This window comes from Chaetodon trifascialis, chromosome 3 (genome assembly GCF_039877785.1).
Source record: "Chaetodon trifascialis isolate fChaTrf1 chromosome 3, fChaTrf1.hap1, whole genome shotgun sequence".
Taxonomy (NCBI): domain Eukaryota; kingdom Metazoa; phylum Chordata; class Actinopteri; order Chaetodontiformes; family Chaetodontidae; genus Chaetodon; species Chaetodon trifascialis.
Genome location: NC_092058.1, coordinates 1,928,485 through 1,948,789, shown reverse-complemented (window position 1 = coordinate 1,948,789; position 20,305 = coordinate 1,928,485). Strand labels below are relative to the sequence as shown.

The 20,305-nt window shown below is 46.8% G+C and overlaps 1 protein-coding gene across 6 annotated transcripts in view; it reads right to left on the bottom strand.

Moving 5' to 3' along the window:
- LOC139350749 (dedicator of cytokinesis protein 3-like) overlaps positions 1-20,305 on the bottom strand; it is a 149,099-nt gene that overhangs the window by 53,545 nt on the left and 75,249 nt on the right. For 5 of the 6 annotated variants that reach the window (XM_070992331.1, XM_070992349.1, XM_070992342.1 and 2 more), the window contains exons 4-5: positions 11,651-11,706; positions 6,961-7,057 (exon numbers count right to left, since the gene is read on the bottom strand). In XM_070992331.1, the coding sequence (XP_070848432.1) occupies positions 6,961-7,057; positions 11,651-11,706 (153 nt within the window). Of the gene's footprint in view, positions 1-6,960; positions 7,058-10,912; positions 10,991-11,650; positions 11,707-20,305 lie in introns of those variants that run through there. The other variant, XM_070992366.1, reaches the window with a different exon arrangement.

Genomic DNA, 20,305 nt, shown 5'->3' with positions numbered 1-20,305 from the left:
CCAAACGCTGACTCTCTGGAGCGCCTTCAATCAGATGCCTGTGAATCCTCCACACGGGACCTTAAACTCCTCTCTGACAGTGTCATGAAAACACAATCTTCTAAATGTAGAATGATGTGTTGACTGGTTTGCATTAACATGTGCACCTAATAAAGTGGCCAGGGAGTGTATTTTCTGTTGCAAACAGACCTTTTCCACGTGTCCTGTGAGGGAAAGCACAGTGATGATAGCTGCATCCAGCTGACGGGGTCACCTGATGGAGCTGAAGTATTATGAGTGGTTTTAACTCCACCTTTGCTTCTCCTGCGCCGACGAGTCAAATGTCTGCTGTGAAGAAGGTCTGCTGGCAGCTTCTGAAGGCGGTTTGTGGAGACAGGCTGTTACAGCTGGCTGAGCTGTGGACCTCCACTGTGTCCGTTACATCCCTCACTTTAAAGAAAAGAAACTCCGGAGGAAAAGTCAAACACTCACATCGTTTTATCCAGTTCCAGTCGACCACTCGCACAGACCAGACAGAAAGCAACATGGAGGCATTTTCCAGTTTCTACTATCGTCTGCCTCCTGTTATGTGACACACACTCCAAAGCTGCATCCTGAAACGACCCCGCCGACCACACACCAATTATCTGCAGACACTACAGCCTCGACGGAAGAATCACAGAACGAGCAACCAGCTCAGAGCATCTTTCATCGCTTTCGATCTTTAATATCTGAGTGTGGATTTAGGCTCAGATGGTTTTTCTTTGGATGCCATGTTTAAAGAGCATAGCAAAGGACCTGCATCTATTTTCTTTAGCTTGATTTTCACTCGTGTGACGCGACGATGGATTCAGCATCTTTTCTGTTTCCTCCTCTTGATTCTTGAATAACCCTGAATTTGGTCTTTTTCTCTGTCTGTATCAGTCTTTTCCTTTTCAGTCTCCTGTGTACACTCTTCTGTTGATTGCTCAGAGGTTCAGAGCTGGTGTTTGGCCCTCTCTCTCTCTCGTCTTTCTATCTCTCTCTCTCTCGTCTTTCTATCTCTCTCTCTCGTCTTTCTATCTGCCTCTGACTCAGTTCAGGTCTCTGTTACTGTCCTCATGTGTCTCTGCTGCGATCATTCTCCATCCTCACCTCTAATTTATCTCAGTGCGCCCGTGTCTCTGCTGCACTGAGTTTAGAGGGATTATCAGATCACTGCTGTTCTCACGCTGCAGCTTTCATTCCCTAATGATCAGACTCCACATATATATATATATGAGCATATACGTTATTTCCACTGTAAAAAGCTGTTTCATTACTTCACATCTGAGTGTCAAAGCAGTTCATTGGTCTGTGAGCATGAAGGTTTAAGCACACGTGTTTGAAAATGTGCATGTACACATGTACAGTGTGTGTGCCTGCGCAGAAACACACCACACACAGCTGCCTGTTCAACAGCGTCGTACAGGAAGTGCTTTGAGTGTGTGTGCATGTGTGTTTAGCTCTAAAAGGTTTTGTGACAGATTTTCGGTGGCCTGTAACTGTTTTAATGTGCTGATTCCCTTTTTTAAAATAGCTTTCTAAGAGCTTTAACCTCCAGCACCTGTTCACCGACTCTGTGCCTGCTGTGATTTCGTTATCTGCAGGTCATCTTTGAAAGTGATGATCCTACAGCTTGTTTGTGTTTTCTCCTTCTTGTTTTCGCTGTGTGACATTTTCTGTTGATGCTTTGTATGTTCGCTCTACTTATCGCTCCTCAGTACTCGAATAACACGATTTCCTCCAGTCAGACACGTACAGTAAAACCCTGATGCGCGTCTGAGGCCGATCAACGTGAAACTACAAGTGTTTAAAAAAAGGTTGAATCACTGCTGCGTTAACTGATGCTGAAGGTTTGCATGAAAATGTCAAACATGTTTACGTCCACGGTCGTCAAACCTTCACACACTGAACTTTAGCTGTCCATCATCCCGTCACACACACAGCACACACTGAGCGCTGCTGCCCTGGACTCCACGCTGCTTCCCTTTGCTTTGTTTTCTGTGCAGCTACAGAACGTGTCATCGCATTGTCGAGCTGAGCTGGATGAGGCCTCCTCCTACTGGACGTCTTTCCTGTCATTCCCCTCTATTCGTCTTTCTCTCGGCTTCACACACGCACGCACGCACGCACGCACGCACGCACGCACGCACGCACGCACGCACGCACGCACGCACACAAACTTGTCTGCACATTTCACAGCAAAGAAGCGTCTCCCTCTGCGCTGAGCCCTCCATCATTGTTCAGTTGTCACCAGTCCCTCTCTGCCCGCCTTCCTGTTCACACATCTATCCCACCTACACACACACACACACACACACACACACACACACACACAGAAATACACATGCAGTCTTATCTACTTTCACATCAGCATGTAAGAGACAACAGAAAGGGAGAAGGAAGGCAGCAGCAGAGAAGGAAAGATGGGCTGAGACAGAGGGAAAAGACAGAGAGAGCATCAACAACATGGAGAGAAAGAGAGAGAGAAAAGAAAAGTGTCTTTGTCTCGCTCTGTCTGAATTTTTCAGACTTTATCTTCCTCTCTTAAACTCCTCTCCCTCACGCTATCTGCACTTTCTCCCTTCGGTCTCGCTCTTCTGCTCAGTTTTTTTTAACTTTGCCTAACTGGCAGGACGATAACTGAGCAGAGGACTGGCATGACGGTTGTGAAGAGCTGACAGTGTCACTATGATGATTATGTAAAATGTAAAAAAACCCAGGAACAGCTGTTGTACTGCACAGTATCGTGGATCAGGACTAAGAGTGTGCAGCCACGCCAGCAGCTCTGAGAGGATGAACTCAGCAGTGTTTATATCTAAAGGCAGAAACACGCCAACACGCTCAGGATGACAGCGTGTGGACATATAATGTTTGCTGAATTGTTGTTCAGGTTTTAGTTTTGTAAAGGTTCTGGTCCGTCTGTGTTCTACAGTGCTCGGCCTCTTGGTGTCCTCCAGTCTCTCCGGCCAGCTTCTGGTGTCTCGGTCTCTATCTATTATTCATTGAGTTGGTCTCTCGTCTCAGGTTCTGGTGGATCTCGGTGTCCACATAATCTGCCACCCTGTACCATCTACTCTGTGCTAAACAGCTCTTGAGTTTATTCTGGGTTTCCGTCGTCAATGTCCACCAGTTTTTCCTTTGGCTCTAATTTCACTCTATAAATTCTGTCCTCACTCATTATTTCTCCTCTCTTTCACTCTCTGTTGCTCCCTTGTCAGTTGTTATCTCCTCCTCCCTCTCATTCGCCGCCTCTCCCTTCTGCTTTCATTCTCTCTTCCCATCATCCTACATGTTACACACACACACACACACACACACACACACACACACACACACACACACACACAGAGCGCTGTGTGCATTCCCTGTGGCAGTGTGCAAAGGCCATGCACACAAGAGACAGACAGACAAAGCAGCAGAGAGGGTGAGTGTTCACAGAAGGACGCTGAAAGACCAAATGTGACCACATAACGCAGTGAAGGACACACACATGTACTGTACCTGTGTTGTTCTGAGAGTGTGAGTGTGTGTATGTCAGTCAGTCTGCCTCTCAGCTCTGCTGTATTTGTCACCTCTGCACCTCTGTTTGGTGCCACCAAACATCCATTTACAGAGAATTCAGGACGTCACTGTGTCCTCTCGCCATGAGTTCATGCATGTGTCACTGCTCCATGCGCACACACACACACACACACACACACACACACACACACACACACACACACACACACACACACACACACACACACACACACACACACACACACACCACAAGTGTTAAATGTGTGTGTGAGGGAGACGCCTGGACTGTGTGTTACTCTTTGCATGTTATGTGCATCCGTACATGCATTTGTGTGATTCACAAACAGGAAACTGATTTCCATTTCTATATTCTAATAACTTGCATGTTAATACTCTTTTCTATCCTAAAGCCCAAAGAAGTGGATTTTATCTCTTCTCAAGATCCACTTGGTGTTTCCACTACTGTTATTGGCTGTCAGATAGAGCACAGTGAGAGAATGTTTATTATACGATACGATACGATACGATACGATACAGTATAATAAGATATGACACAATACGGTACGGTATGGTATGACACGGTACAGTACGGTACCATACGGTATGATACGGTACCATACGGTACCATACGACATGTATGATACAATATGGTAAGATACTGATACAGTATGATACAGTACGGTATGGTACGGTGCGATACCATATGGTACGGTACGATAAAATACAATACAACACAATACGGTACGGTACGATACGATACAATACAATACGATACATTACGATATGATACAATACAATACGGTACGATACGGTACGATACAGTACGATACGGTATGGTACGGTACTGTACGATACCATACAATACGGTAAGATACAATACAATACGGTGCAATAAGATTTTATTGGATCCCACACCAGGGAAATTTAGTCGTTACAGCCAGCAAGTTACAAAAAGCGAGCACAGTGGCATTAAGAGGTCAAAATGAAAAAATATTCAGAATAAAAAGATAACTTGTTCACCTGCACCAAGTGCTTCACATGGAAAATAAGACGGAGAACAAAACCCATCTGATCGGGAGACGCCTGGATTGTGTGTTACTCTTTGCATGTTATGTGCATGTGCATCAGGAAACTGATTTCCGTTTCTACAGTCTAATAACTTGCATGTTAATACTCTTTTCTATCCTGAGTCCCACAGAAGTGGATGTTTTCTCTTCTCAAGATCCACGTGGTGTTTCCACTACTGTTATTGGCTGTCAGATACAGCATAGTGAGAGAATGTTTATTATACGATATGATACGGTACAGTACGATAAGATACGACACAATACGGTACGATACGGTATGGTATGGTACGATACGATACACTACAGTATGATACGATACGGTATGATACCATATGGTATGATACGATACAATACGACACGTACGGTACGGTATGGTACGATACGATATGGTACAATACGATACAGTACGGCACGGTACGGTACGGTGCAATACCATATGGTACGGGACGATACAATACAATACAATACAATACGGTATGATACGATACGATATGATACAATACGATATGATACAACACGGTATGATAGAGTACGATATGGTATGGTACGTTATGGTACGGTACGATACCATACGATACGGTACGGTACGATTCAATACAATATAGTACGGTACGACTTGATATGATACGATACAGTGCAATAAGATGAGATGAGATAAGAGAGATCAGACTTTATTGGATTCCACACCAGGGAAATTTAGTTGTTACAGCCAGCAAGTTATAAAAAGTGAGCGCAGTGGCATAAAGAGATCAAAATAAAAAAAATATTCAGATTAAAAAGATAACTTGTAAAAGTGATTTACGGCAAAGAAATCACCTGTGCTTCAAATGGAAAATAAGACGGAGCACAAAACCCATCTGATTGTAACAGTAAAAATAAGGATGAAAACAGAACCAACACAGGTCTCCAAACTCTTCTGATTCCTTTACTACAGTAGCCGTCAGGAGTTTGAGACTTAATAAGCGAAAACTAAAAGTATTTCACTTCTTGTGCTCGCTCCACCAACCAGCGCCTCTGAAGCTAACAAGCATAACAGAGCCTCCCAGTTTCCTGACGACACAGATTCACCACTGGTCTTGATAAACTGAAATACGCCTGTTTCAGCCGCCTGCAGAATGTCTTCCCACAGGTTTAACCTCGCTGTGGGTAGAATCTGTGCTGGAAACAACCCGGAGCTGCAGCCCAGAGAAACCCCCCTGCTGTGGTGGTTAAAAAACACAGACCACAGTCTTCTATAACAAAGGTGCACAACATAAGATAGAAAATAAAAAAAACACTGAGCAGTAGTAATAAAATAAAGTTAAAAATAGAGCACAGTTTTACAAATGCAGACAGAGTGTATAAAAGGGCATGCCACCTATTATGCAGACGAAAGAAAAGGTTAAATTTAACTTATAATGTAGTATATTGTTCAGTGGTTAAGGAACTTTCTCAACTTTATCTTCCTGACACTCGAGAGACTGAAAAAAACCAGAAAAAAGAAAAGGAGGGTAAAGAGCAGGAGGTTCGAACGGGAGCAAAAACCCTGAAACACAAAGAGAGGAAGACACGACCTGTGGCAGATCTTCAGCTTTTACCAAAGTCAAAGTGTCAGAGGGTGAAACCTTAACGCCGGATTCACACACACACACACACACACACACACACACACACACACACACACACACACACACACACACACACACACACACACACACACACACACAGCAGAGCAGATGCACACTGAGACAAAAAGTCAAAGTACAGAGTGAGGAAAGACTGAGAAGCATCACTGTGTGTAGACTGAAGACACAATGCTGCCGGTCTCTGAGCATGAACACAGGAAATGAACAATCCAAGCAAATCTGAGGAAGACTGAGAGCAAAGCTTCAGCGTTTGCCTCCGTTTGTGCAAACGGTTTCAGGGCAACTGTCTCTCCTTCTTAATCTGAACATGTGATCTGCTGGTGAGTGAAAACACACCACTGACTGACACGCTGTGGACATTCAGAGCTGTCAAACATTAGCAAACCTCTTTAAAACACAGAGCGAGCAGCTGCTCTGGATCAGCCGATGAAGCTGAAGCCGTGGAGAGATGACTGCTGACATTTAAGCAATGCACGTGCACAAAGTTTGAGTTGAATGTGAAAACCAACCAGCAGTAGGCTGATAACTGTATGAAGACCATCAGATTACCACCACGGCACTGTCACAGCGGAAGGAGGCTGCAGTGAGAAGCCCCCCGTGTCCCACGAAACGTCGAATAATGAGGTCTTCCATGTGACGGCTGCCAATCAATTCTTCATGATGACCTTTGTGTTGCTGCCTTAGCGTGTCGCAGCAGACATGTAGTCACATGACGTCCTTAAAGAAACATAGTCCTTGCTTACCACGTAGAGCTGCTTCCATAGCAGGGCCCACTCCTGGAGGGTTGACGTCACCTCGGTCACAATGGGGTCTTCAAGAGGCACCACGGTCTCATGTGGCCTGAACAGGGAAAACACACACATTTAATCACCAACACTGTGTCTAATTACCGCTGACACTGAGCTCAGACGTCCACAAGTAAAGCACAGTTAATGAGGACACACAGAGCATCATGTCCATTACGAAGCTACCTAAGAGACACAGACAGAGAGAGAGACATCCAGTAACAGTTGACCTTGTTTGTGGCTCGTCAGAGGAGCAGAAGTGGGACAGTCTGTCCACAGTTCCCCACAATGAGCCCGTCAATCAGAGAATCCAGTGATGTGATATGTAACAGCAGAGGACGTCCAGCCCAACGTCCCGTGTCCAAAGATGTCCCGATGTCGTTAATGTTGTAATGAGTCATCTCATCTCAACTAACATCAGCCAACATGAATATTAAAACAGTGACTTAAAAGCTCCACCCTGCTCAGTCACTTAATTGAGAGGACGTCTCCACGGCAGACATTTTGACAGCAGGTGAAGCACAGGTGTAGCTAACCATGTGAAAGCATGTGCACAGTTATTCAGGAAGAGATTAACTTATTTTGACTCTCCAGAGGTCCTTCTCCCTCTGTCCTGTCTCACCGTCTCACCGTTAAAGTGGCTCTCAGTAACTTCATCTGGCTGTCCAGGTTTGAAATGTTGATGATGGGCTCAGCAACACATAAACTAATTCAAATCAACTCAACGTCAACAAACTAAAACAATAAAATGCTTCTTATTCGTGCATCTGCAATAATATTCATCATTGAGTAAGTAAGAGGAGGAGAAGTGCTGAAATGATGGTGCTGATGAAGATAAGTACCCTGACAGGCCCTCCTCCACGGCGAGTTCGCTCCGTTACGTACGAACCCTCCAAATGTTTTGGCTCACCTCATTCACTGAGTCACTGTTTCAGCCTGGAGTCAGGAGTATTAGAGCACCTCTCTCTCTCTCCTCCTCCTCTTCCTCTCCTCTATTCTCTCAGTCTGAGCCTCCCTCTCTCCTCCTCCTCTCCTCCATTCTTCCTCTCTCTGTCTCATAACTGATTAATTAATAAAAGCGGTGCTAGCTGATTAGCCGAGCTGTAGCTGGAGGCCTCCTGCTGATTTCACCCACATTAGTTACACTTGTATCTCAGACGATTCTCCTCTGTTCTACTTTTCACTTGATCTGATCTCTCCCTCCTTCTGTTCCTCCTCTTCGTTCGGGCACATTTCCATCGCTCCTCTGTTCTTTCCTTTCTCCTTTCTTTCCCCTCTTTTCTACTCTCAGCTTTCACTCCTCTCCTCTTCTCTCAGCCATTTTCCATCTTTCTCCTTCCTCACTCATTCATCCTTTCCTTCTCCCCCTGCTCTCATTTCTCCATCTCTCTCCTCTTCTTTCCTCCCTTTATCTCTCCAGCCTTGCCTAACCTCTCCTCTGTCTCGTCTTTCTTCTTTTCGTGCATCCATATTTACTTAAACACACTCTGAGCGTCTTCGGTCTCGTCTCTGAGCGTCTCTCCGCCCGTCCTCCGTCAGTCTGCAGCCACCCTTGCTCCATCCTAACGTCTCTTTCTCCTCTCATGCATTTCCCTCTGAGAATAAAATATTTGCCTACAGAATTACAAACACGCTCTCCGTCTCTCTTCAAGAAGAAAAGTGAGTTTTGGAAACTTCTTTTTGTCTTTTCTTGGTTCAGAAAATTATTAAAGCCCGCAGCTGCGTCAAACTTTAAAGCCATTTATGATTCTGTCTCTGGGCGACTTGAACTTCTCACCACAGATCCATCACAGTGTCATCATGACTTTTTGTTATGTTTTGTAAATATCTCAGACATGTTGAACGTATTTGTGCATCTTTTATACCTCGAACGTTGGAGGAAGAAGCTGCTGACGAGGTGATTTCCTCATTACTCTTCATTTGAACTTTAAAGTGAGTGAGCTGAACTGATTCACAAACAGCTGAATCTACATTTGGGATCAGTCCGCTCTCTCTCCAGCATCAAAGACGAAAGACACTGAATCTGATGTCAGAACAAAGACGATCTGTCCACCTCGTCTCTAATTTGGTCACATCCATCAGTGTTTGATGGTGAAAACCACGTGAAGATTCATTCATTAACGGAGCTCTGAATGTAGAGATAAAGTGGACTGTATTCTTCGACCGTGTTGTGCAGTGACGCAGAGTGAGAGCACATGCTCTGTGTGTTTCAGTGTGGATGAGCCGTCATGCATGAATGCACGTCATATAAATGCTTTACTGGGTACACGGGGAGCTTTTTTCACAAGGGACATAAATAAACATGACCCTCAATTAATCTGTGATAGGATGAAACCAGTTTGGTGGCTCAGTGGGAGTGAAAACCAGAAGTGTCCCACATTAACTCTGATGCAGTCAAACTGTGGACATCCACGGAAACGACTGACGAAGCCTCTCATGTGATCAAACACAAACTTCTGACTTCCATCCCACACTGATGCGTTTCTTGTGTTGAGGAGGAGACGCGACGGGATGAAGAGAATGAGGAAGGCGAATTAAAACAGACGAATAACAGAGGAAGAAGAAGAAGAAGAAGAAGAAGAAGAAGAATGAAAGCTGTATCCTGAGGCCTGATGGGAAACATGATCACTGCCAGGTCTTCAAGAAGAGTCTAATCAGAACATGTACGAAGCACGTGTGTCTGCTTCCACAGCAGCGAGCAGCATCACGACGCTAACAAACGTCTGCAGATGAGATGCGTCTTTGTCACACCTCTTCAGTCTCTCTACAATAAACTTTCATCTTCAGCCCGCCAGAGATTTGTTTTTACCTAAATCTGGTGTCCCCATCAGCCTGATGAAGACACGCCAGTCGCACACATGCTGAACTTTAGAAAGATCATCTTCATTAACGGAGGACACAGCTGGCTGCATCGAGAAGGTGTACACGAAGCCTCGTCTCTGGGGTTGAAGACGCTGTTTTTTTACATCTGACCATCCACAAATCCTCAGTGCCTCCAGGTGATGGAGCTCACTCAGGGACCAGAGGGCTTCAGGGCGCCTGAGACGTTCGAGGTGTGTCGTTAAAAACACTTTCCACAGTGTGTGAGTCTTCCTGTGCGTTCACGGGTTTATTTGTCTCTGGGTGTGATCCTGGAGTGCGGGGGTGCTGCTGTCTGATATTTATAAATGTCAGCTCAGAGTGTGTTTATCCTGCAGAGAAGCAGACAGCTGGCAAAGCCTTCCTCACAACATCCTGACAACTTGACGCGGCGTTGAAACTGGAGGCTGCTGCACGTCTGTGTGGCCTGTGTTAACAACAAATCAATAAAACACATTTTGCTGCTTGTTGCACTTAAATATAGATATCCACATCTCACTGTGATGAGTTAAAGAGACGAGGCTCTGAACGGGACTGCCAGCTTCTTGTAAATGTCTCCTCTCGTCTGCTGTTCTGTCCGGGCTGGAATCGAACCCGAGCAGCCGCAATGACTCACCTTTGATGCATGACGGTACAAAGTGAAGCAGGTGAGCTACCAGACGCCTCAACGTTTACTGACCTTCAGTTTAATTAGCAATAAACATAGTGGAAACAAAACAAGAGGAGTATCCTCATGCTCTCTCTCTCACTTGGTCAGCAGTCCATAGCTATTTCTGACATGACGCACCGGCCGCCTGGATTCACTAAAACACACTCCATCTCTTTCTCTTTGCCCTGGAGGTCTACTTGAAACAGTTAAGGACTCACTAATTCCAATTAATTTACTCTCCCTGCCTTTAATTAAAAAACTCTTATGCAAATCGAGCCACGCTCTGTAGCTCTGATTAATCTGAAGTTTAAGGGGAAAAAAAGCTTTTCCAATCATTATGCTAATGTATTAAAATATGTACTCTTGAACTTGGAAGCGAGTCAGAAGCGAGGAGGCTCATACCTTATTTAGAGAGAATGGGTCTCAAAACAACGGATCCCAACAGAAAACCAGATCTCATCAAATTAGCCCTTAAATGGCTTCAGCCAGAAGAAGAAAAGGCCTCCCGGCAGCGTGGAGGATGAAGAGTGCTCAGCTGTGGCATCGTCCCACACAGACGACAGCGGCTTAAGCTCGTGTTGTCTCAGACAATCAGGTCAGCGCTGAACGGCACAAAGATGCTGACACACAAACAGCATCAGTATTAAAAACCAGGCTGGCGTCCTGCGTGTAACACTCGCACAGAGCACCCTGCTGCTCGGCTGCACCAGGCCACGCGAGAAAAACTACCTGAGAGATGCTGCGTTCGAGGCTCCGGACGCCTGCGGGTGAAAATCCATTTGGATTCCTTCAGTTTTCAGTGAGCGACAACCTGCTGAAGGAATCAGCCTGATGGGGCTCGTTCAGGACAGGAAGTCCTACAGTAAGTGTGTGCGTGGAGGACGCGTCACAGCAAACAGCTACGTCACTGATCTTCCCTCCACCGCCTTCAGCCCCTCCATCAGTGCTGACCCATGGGACAAGGAGCTGCGTAGCATCATGTTTATATCAACATCTGGTTAAATGTCATTCAAAGGAGGACATTAGACACGTCACTTCCTGTTTATTCCAAACAGGTAATACACAGGTGAGGTGCTGCTGATGCGGTGACCTGGTGGAGACTGTGTTTGGTGCAGTTTCACAGGCTGTCGGTAAACTCACCCTCGGTTGGTGACGATGGCTTTCTTCAGGTGAATGTAGCTGGCTGGGAAGACTCCCTGCAGAGACAGAGACAGAGACAGAGACAGAGACAACAGTTGAGACACATGAACAAACCGTCCTGTCTGTGGCTGCACTGATGACGAGGTGCTGTCCAGTATGTGGCCACATGCACCACAAACAGGTGAAACGAAGGCAGCCGGCACGTCTTCAGGAGCCAAGGGAGCGCCGGTGCCCCCCTTCAGCATCAGTGCTACGGGGTGACAGGATGAGCATGACATCTGCGCCTGGGACGACGGTTTTTAAGAGACAACAAACGTCTCAATTTGACTTTTAATGTCCACATACTGACGTGCTGTCAGGCCTCTGAATCCCAGTTAGTCTCAGAGGAGTGATTTCATTCTGGAGCACGTTCTGTGGAAAGCTGCACCGCTTTCAGCTGCGCTGTTTGTCTGAAACACGTCCCATTATGCATCCATTGTACATCAGAAGCAGTGTGACCAATCGCTGCTTTCTGCCGCCTCTCCTGATGCGAGCGCAACACAGATCGACTTAAGGCAGCGAACATGGAGGGACGGGATCTCAGCAGCTAAACGCAACAACTGAACGTCTGCACAGTATTTCATGCTGATCCATCCGACATTCGGCGCTGAAGACTAACCGGCCGAACGACCTCGCCGTGCTGCTGGGGAGGCTAAAAGGGTTTTAGTCAGGCTCATTTAAGAATACTTCATGGATGTAAAGTACCTTCCACTGCTCGCCCTGTAACGCAGGCAGACAGAACAAGCTAACTGTATGTAGAGTGAAGACTAGCGCTGCGTGTCTCAGCGGTGCTCTGCTGAATAATTCATGCGAGGCGCTGTGAAGGTTATAATGGAAGCTGCTAGCATGCTAGGCGGGTCGCTTCATCTGTTTCAACACGACTGCAGCGCTCGCCGTAAACACTCTCGCTGCAGACGCAGCAGACGGACAGAAACGCCTGCTTTTGGTCGTGCTGGTTGTTCAGTTTCTGAAAACGTACAGACGCACTGCAGATTGCCTCCAAACTGTTCTGCTGAGGTAAAACTACATACACACTTGTTTATTTCATGCTTGTGTCTCCACTCTTGATTGACACACTGGATTTTTCTCTTGAACATTTGACCCTTTTGGGTTCATTATATCTGAATTTATCATGACAAATGTTTGGTTGCGTGTTTATAAAACATTATATTAAAGGTTAGTTTATTTTCCCTTTAATGCTGCAAACCAGCAGATGTGAGGGACTGCTTCACCGCAGGCCTCTGACAAGCCAATCAGTGCCTCTGCAGCATGTGGCCCCTGTTGTGTGGACCCGCTGACCTCCTGTGAAGTTCAGTGAAAAGACGTTTTGCAGTGCTGGATATCTTTATCTGAAATAAAATCCTCCAACTTCATCTCTACACACCAAATCTGAAGTAATGGGGCATTTTCTGTTATAAAACCTTCGTATCTCAAGTGACTGTGGACATATTTTATGGAAATCAGAAGTGCAGAAAATGAAAAAATAATGTCGAATTAACAAACTGTGGCTGGAGCTGCAGATGTCTCCTGAGAGAGAAAGTGTTCACACTGGACGGGTTTGATTCATATTCTACGACGTGTTTCAGAGAAGAAGAAGAGCAGAGAGGAGGGAGTCTATTTCAGGACTGGACGTGTGTGCGTGTATGTGTGGTTGCTCCTGAATGAAAACATCCTCATGCACACTGTTGTATGTGTGTGTGTATGTGTGTGTGTGTGTGTGTGTGTGTGTGTGTGTGTGTGTTTCTTGCTGATGTGTTCCCTCAGCTGCAGAAAATGTGGGTACAGTATTAGCTTAGCTGCCAGCACGTCTGCATCTGTGTGTGTGCATGTGTGTGCGTGTGCGCGTGTGTGCGTGAAAATGTGTGTCCTATCCGTGCTCTGAAAGCGCAGCCTCGGGCGCTCGCTGAAGGAACTCGTCCTGTGCCGTCATGCATAATAACCCCGCTGTCGTTCAGGCGACGTCTCAGCTGCTTCTGCTGTCGACAGAGATGTACTCTGCTGCGCCGTCAAAAGACCTTTTAGGGTCAAACATCCCATAATAAAACACAGGGGAGCACCTTCCCGTGTTATTCAAGTGTGAATGTATTTTTGGAAGAGACGGAGGCTGTCGAGAGAGACCCATAAAGCCGTGGAGGAATGAGAACAACGGCGCTGAGCAGAGGCAGAGTAACTGTGGTCGGCCATGCGTTTGACAGAAGTGCTTCAGAGGTGGCGGCTCGGCCTCCAGGGAGCTCGCTCAATTACCTGCCTGCCCAGAGCCATAAACACACTCGCAGTTTGGAAAGTGTCCCGTTCACGCTCACACTGGACTCACTGCTCTGCTGGGGAAATGTTCCACTTCTTACTGGCCTGCGTTGACTTTAACAGCTGCTCTGTGGCTGCTGAGCAGAAACCGTCGGTTAGCATCTATAACACGACACTCAGACCCTTCAGGCCCCTCCTGCCCGGATCAAAGCCACCAGAAGTTCGCAGCCCCCCACCCCACCCCTGACCCTGAGCACACACACAGCACAGTGCACCACCTGCAGCATCACACACCTGCATAAGACAGTGAGTCCAGAGTTCGGGTTCATCACACGTTCATGGCACTGATGCTACATATGAACAGCTAACAGGTGAACTCCTGGCTCCAACAGGCAGCGAGTTTGGACCTCTTCATCCAGCTCGCTGTTACGCACAGCAGTAAACAATAATTATGTGTCAAGATAACAACATGATTACAGACCGATCTGTCAAGTTACATTATAGCATTAACTCACTGCCTCTGTGTCCACGCAGGAGAGCTGAGAGGAGCTGCAGACACAGATCACAGCGTCAGCCCGTCGCTACCTTTTCAATGTCCCGACCTCACCTGTGTGCTGTCATTGGCTGCAGGCTACAAACCCACCGCCCGAAGGCTGCAGCCCAGAAACAGCCTGAACTCAGCAAAGCAAGAGGAAGGTGAGAAAATGCAGGCAGACGTCTCTGCAGATGAAGACACACCACACACGTCACCTGACGATTTTCTATGAGGCCTTTAAAATGAGCTCCACCGTAACCCGCTACCGCAGTGCAGAGCTAATCCCACATGGACGCTGCAGTAACATTAATACACAAATATAATACAATACTGTGTTTCTCAGAGCTACAGAGGTACAAAAATCCTCATTCTCCAACTTTTTTATAAGATTTTAGCCCAATTTTCATTCACACTGGTCCAACTCTGACGGTGCCTTGTTCAAACCTGTGTCATCAAAGCACAGTCAAGCAGACTATAATACAACAGATAAATATAGCTTAATATATATATATATATATATATATATATATATATATATATATATATATATATATATATATATATATATATATATTATGAAAATGATATGATTTGTATATTGTACATCACTCTGCTATATTTCATTAAAATTGGTCCCAGTTTGACACAAAACGTTTAAAAAATGTGCAAGAAAATTTTGATATTGAGCTCATATTATAAAATAAGCGCTGCTGTGATAATGGAGACATCAGATGTAGACCGAACACACACACACACACACACACACACACACACACACACACACACACACACACACACACACACACACACACACACACACACACACAGTACAGCTTGTTCCTGTCTCTGCCTGGTTAGCTGTGACAACGGATGGTTGTTAACAGGTCAGTGCACTCTGAACACCTCAGGCTCCTCTGATGTTACCTGCCTCAAAGTGTGTGTGTGTGTGTGTGTGTGTGTGTGTGTGTGTGTGTGTGTGTGTGTGTGTGTGTGTGTGTGTGTGTGTGTGTGTGTGTGTGTGTGTGTGCCTGATGGGCAGGAGGTCATCAGAGTGTTGTGCTGTTCCTAATTTAGCTGATGGTGTTGAAGCGCTGGTTCACTTAAAAAGGTCATCTTGTTAGAGGAAAAGCGAGAGAAAAGAGGGCGACAGAGACAAGAAGAGATAAAAATAAACTCGTGTATGGACAGACAGAGACGGAGACAGAATACTGAGGGACTGGATTAGCTAACAAGAAAGACAAAAGAGACACAGTGAAGATGTCATCCACCCACCTCCCTCTGGACTGGTGTGCTGAAAGCACAGTGCGTCACCTTGTTCTGACCTGTGTTTTAAGAGCCTTCAGGGGCCAATCACTGCGAGACATGTGAGAGATGACGTCCCAACACAGAGACAGAGACATGTGCAGCAGAAAACCAGAGACAGAAGACACAGACGGAGAGGAAGACTGAGGTGATGATTATACCACAGACACACATGATTACACACCCGCCCCTTCCTGTCTACCTCATAACTCCTGACAGGTGTTTCCTGTTGGTCAGAGGTACAGCACAGCCGATTGGTTGTGTCCTACAACTGTCCAGGAGACAAAGACAAATAAAGGTTTATTATCCAGCTAAATACCCAAAGCACCGCTGTGACAGGCTCCATCGGCCGTGTGTGTGTGTGAGTGTGTGTGTGTAAATGTGTATCTGCAAACAATGTTGGCTTACAGTCCCATTTATACACTAACACACTGCGTCATGCCACGTCCATTCATTCATTCGTCCTTTCATTTCCAGGACGTCCACGATTCAGATGCTCTCTGTGGAAAACAACATGGACTCCACACATTGTACTTCCTGGTTATTATGGGATGTTGAAGCGCTGTGAGGCCTCAGGACGAAGGTTAGCACGCTCACGTCAGCAAACCAGAACAAAGTGCGCTGACGCTGAACAACCACAGAGCTGAAAACGTGCTGTTTGCTTCAACACGTCCCAAAAGAAACACTCTGTCAGGAACAGCTGGGACACGATGGGGACAAATGTCTCAGTCAGTCACAATCAGAGCGGGACGTGTGTGGATGTGGGACGTTCACTAATGTGCTTCTTCAGACACTTTGCTGTAAGTTTACATCTCATATGAAGATGGTCTGGGATCTGTGATGGAATATGAATGTGCTGCTGAGTGTGTGACGTCTTGTAGACTGAGCGGGACAGACAGGCAAACACTTAAAGACACGAGTGTCAAACTCCAGTCCGCCACATCATTTTACATGGCCCGCAAGAGCTTAAAAGGCAAATGACTGTCTTAAAATAAAGTCCATGCTGCTCCACAGTGACCATAAACTACATCTCCCACAACGCATGCCGGCTTTGTGAGCCGTGAAAAGACGACGTCCTGCTGCTGGAGAGCAGTGTGTCTGTGTCTGAGTTCGCTTTTCTAACAAGTGATGGAGTTGAAAAAGATCTACAAACAATCCCAAAATGTCCAGGGAAAGAAAAACTGAAGCAGATGGAAGGAGATCAACCGTCCCTTTGAGAGGACACACTGCTGATGTGGGCCAGGTGAAAACGAGCTCTGCGTGAAGACGTCTGGACGCAGATCAGCAGAGACTCAGCTTTAGCTCACGGATGTGAACTCCGGATGAGGCTGATCACAGCAGCGAGCTCAGAGCGGTCCATCGCGTTAAACTCAGGTCAGAGAGACGACAAACTTTAATGTGGGTGTCGTTTTTCACTGCCGCTGTAAATTATTCAACATCTCACCAGCTCCAACAGTCAGTCCATCTGTCTTAATGGACAGTCTGTACTGTCCTCCCTGTCCTGCCTGTCTTCATCTGCTCTGCTCTAACATGACTGACCATCAGTGTGTTTAAAGCAGATCATTTTAATGCCCTGCAGGCGGCACGAAGACAGACTTCAAACCAAACTGCTCACATTCCCACCTGACGTCTTCTTGCATCCTTTTGTAGGAAAAAATGTTTGAGTGTCACATTTACTCTCATCAGGGTGAAACAAATGCACAGAAAAGCATCATAATAAGTCCTAAATTCTCAGACTAATGAAACATTTAACATGAAGGTCCACGTCTGAACTCAAGGTGAGCACAGCAGGGAAAATCTGGGAAGTCTCCTCTAAATATGTTCAAAATTCACAAAAAACTAAAATCAATATGCAGAAAATGAGGCATTGAGACTGTATCTGTGGTCAGAGAGCGTCCTATCAGCAGCCAGCGGCTCGTGTTTGCTTTCACTGACTTCCTCCCTTCACCCGCACTCTCCCTCGTCTCTCTTTGCTAGACCCTTAAATAATTGATGGTCTTTGTAAAGTCTGCTGACCAGTGGTGAAAACACTGCGGTCATAAATGATTAAACTCTGCGTTTTTGGACGCAGACAGTCCTAAAAAAGCAGCGGATACACAGATGAACTGAACAGTGAGTATTTGCACTCAGGACCTGAAACGTGGAATCTGTCCAGCTTGTTTCCAAAGAGCTGCTGGAAGTAGTTCAGGGTCAGAGGGAGGCGTGGCTTAAAGTACCTGTAAATGTATCTATAAATGCTGAAAATGACATTGTGAGTTTGAGTCCAGAGGCAGCTTCAAGGTCAGCTGTGGGAAAACAGGAAGGACGGCGATCATGTCTTCAGCAGCTGCTGGTGAAGGTGCTGGTGAAGGTGCTGGTGAAGGTGCTGATGAAGGCCCTGTTGAAGGCCCTGTTGAAGGTGCTGGTGAAGGCCCTGTTGAAGGCCCTGTTGAAGGTGCTGGTGAAGGCCCTGTTGAAGGTGCTGGTGAAGGTGCTGGTGGAGGCCCTGTTGAAGGCCCTGTTGAAGGTGCTGTTGAAGGTGCTGGTGAAGGTGCTGGTGAAGGTGCTGATGAAGGCCCTGTTGAAGGCCCTGTTGAAGGTGCTGGTGAAGGCGCTGTTGAAGGTGCTGGTGAAGGTGCTGGTGAAGGCCCTGTTGAAGGTGCTGGTGAAGGCGCTGTTGAAGGCCCTGTTGAAGGTGCTGGTGAAGGTGCTGGTGAAGGCCCTGGTGAAGGTGCTGGTGAAGGCGCTGTTGAAGGTGCTGGTGAAGGTGCTGGTGAAGGCCCTGGTGAAGGCGCTGTTGAAGGTGCTGTCGAAGGCGCTGTTGAAGGTGCTGTTGAAGGTGCTGGTGAAGGTGCTGGTGAAGGTGCTGGTGAAGGCGCTGTTGAAGGTGCTGTCGAAGGCGCTGTTGAAGGTGCTGGTGAAGGTGCTGGTGAAGGCCCTGGTGAAGGCCCTGTTGAAGGCCCTGTTGAAGGTGCTGTCGAAGGCGCTGTTGAAGGTGCTGGTGAAGGTGCTGGTGAAGGCCCTGGTGAAGGCCCTGTCGAAGGCCCTGTTGAAGGTGCTGTCGAAGGCGCTGTTGAAGGTGCTGGTGAAGGTGCTGGTGAAGGCCCTGTCCCTGATCAAAGTGCTTAAGTCACATACGATGGCACACAAAGTCCATATCGGTGTTCAGCCAAGTTCGTCGACATAATGAAAATGTTCTGAAAACTGGAAACCTCAGTATGAGCGAGAGCATCAGTACGTGTTCATGTGTAATCTGAAGAGTGTTGATCATCTCACTGAAGTCTGGCTTTCATCAAACAGCCAAACCACATCAAACCTCCACAGGATGATCTGTTTGAACTGGAACTTGGTTGGTCTGCTGGACGACGACGCTTCAAACATGGACGCTGCTGCAGAGAAGCTACACGCTGTAAAACGTGGACGCTTCACACACACGTTCAACCGACAGAAGATCTGACCAATCAGACAGCTTGACGATCAGAGTCACTGATTCAGGATGTGAACAAATGACAATGACAGATGGACAGATGTGAATGCTGCCTTGATTTGACAAACTGGATCCAGTAAAGCAGCAGCGCTCAAATATTCGTTTGCTCTCAGGTAGAATTGGGCTGCGTGACACGAACTCAATCAGTGAAGTCTGAAAACGTTCAGTGTCGGCCGTGAGAGCAGCGAGCGTCCTTGCTGACGCCTTCTCGTAAAGTCAGTGGGCGGTGAGCTCAGAGGCCATCACGGTAAAACCACTCCGGGTATCAGGAGTTTAAAGCACTCATGAGCTCACATCAGAGTCAGCAGAGCACACGGCTTTCAGCTCCGCACAAAAGTTCACAAGTCGTGCTTGAAAACATTAGCAGGTTGCTTCGGTTTCGCCATTTTTAGCTCGTTTAGCATCACTCAACGTGATCTCTGGCATCGGTGGGCGAGAGAGCGCCTGGCATGGAGGCTGTGTGTTCAGAGCTGCAGAGGAAACGTTTAAACGTGACTGAAACGGTCTGTGATGGTCTTCCTGACGCCCTGCAGAGGTCAGAGGTCATCACTGCTCCTTCTCTCCTTTGAGCCCAGGTGTCTTCGTCCTCCTGTGCAGTAATCGCTGTCCTCCGCCTCTCTCTCGTCACACCTGTTGACGAGCTCGTGCTGCAGTCTGAAAGCTTCGCTCTTCTTCTACTTTTCTTTCTTCTTCTGTGTCGCCCTTGTGCGTTCTCTCTGGGTTTCTGTTCGAACCTCAACCCTCCCATGTCGTCTTCTTTTCAGAGCTCTTTCGTTGGATCCTGCTCGCTCGCTCGTTCGCTCGCTCGGCTCCCAGCAGCACCACAATGGCTCTGCTCTATAATTTCACACAGTGTTTCTGACTCGCCTGGGACGATCAAATAATAGTGATTACATCACCGCTGCAGAACTGCACAACTTCCTCCTTTGTCGTTGTTTGATTCCTCGACAATGCTCGTCTTTCTAAACAGTCTGAGAGGGGACGCGTCCTCTGCTGTGAGACTTTGTTATTAGCTCTGTGAAGGCGAGAGGACTCGTAATGACGGTGTGCATATTCTCCTCTCTGCTCG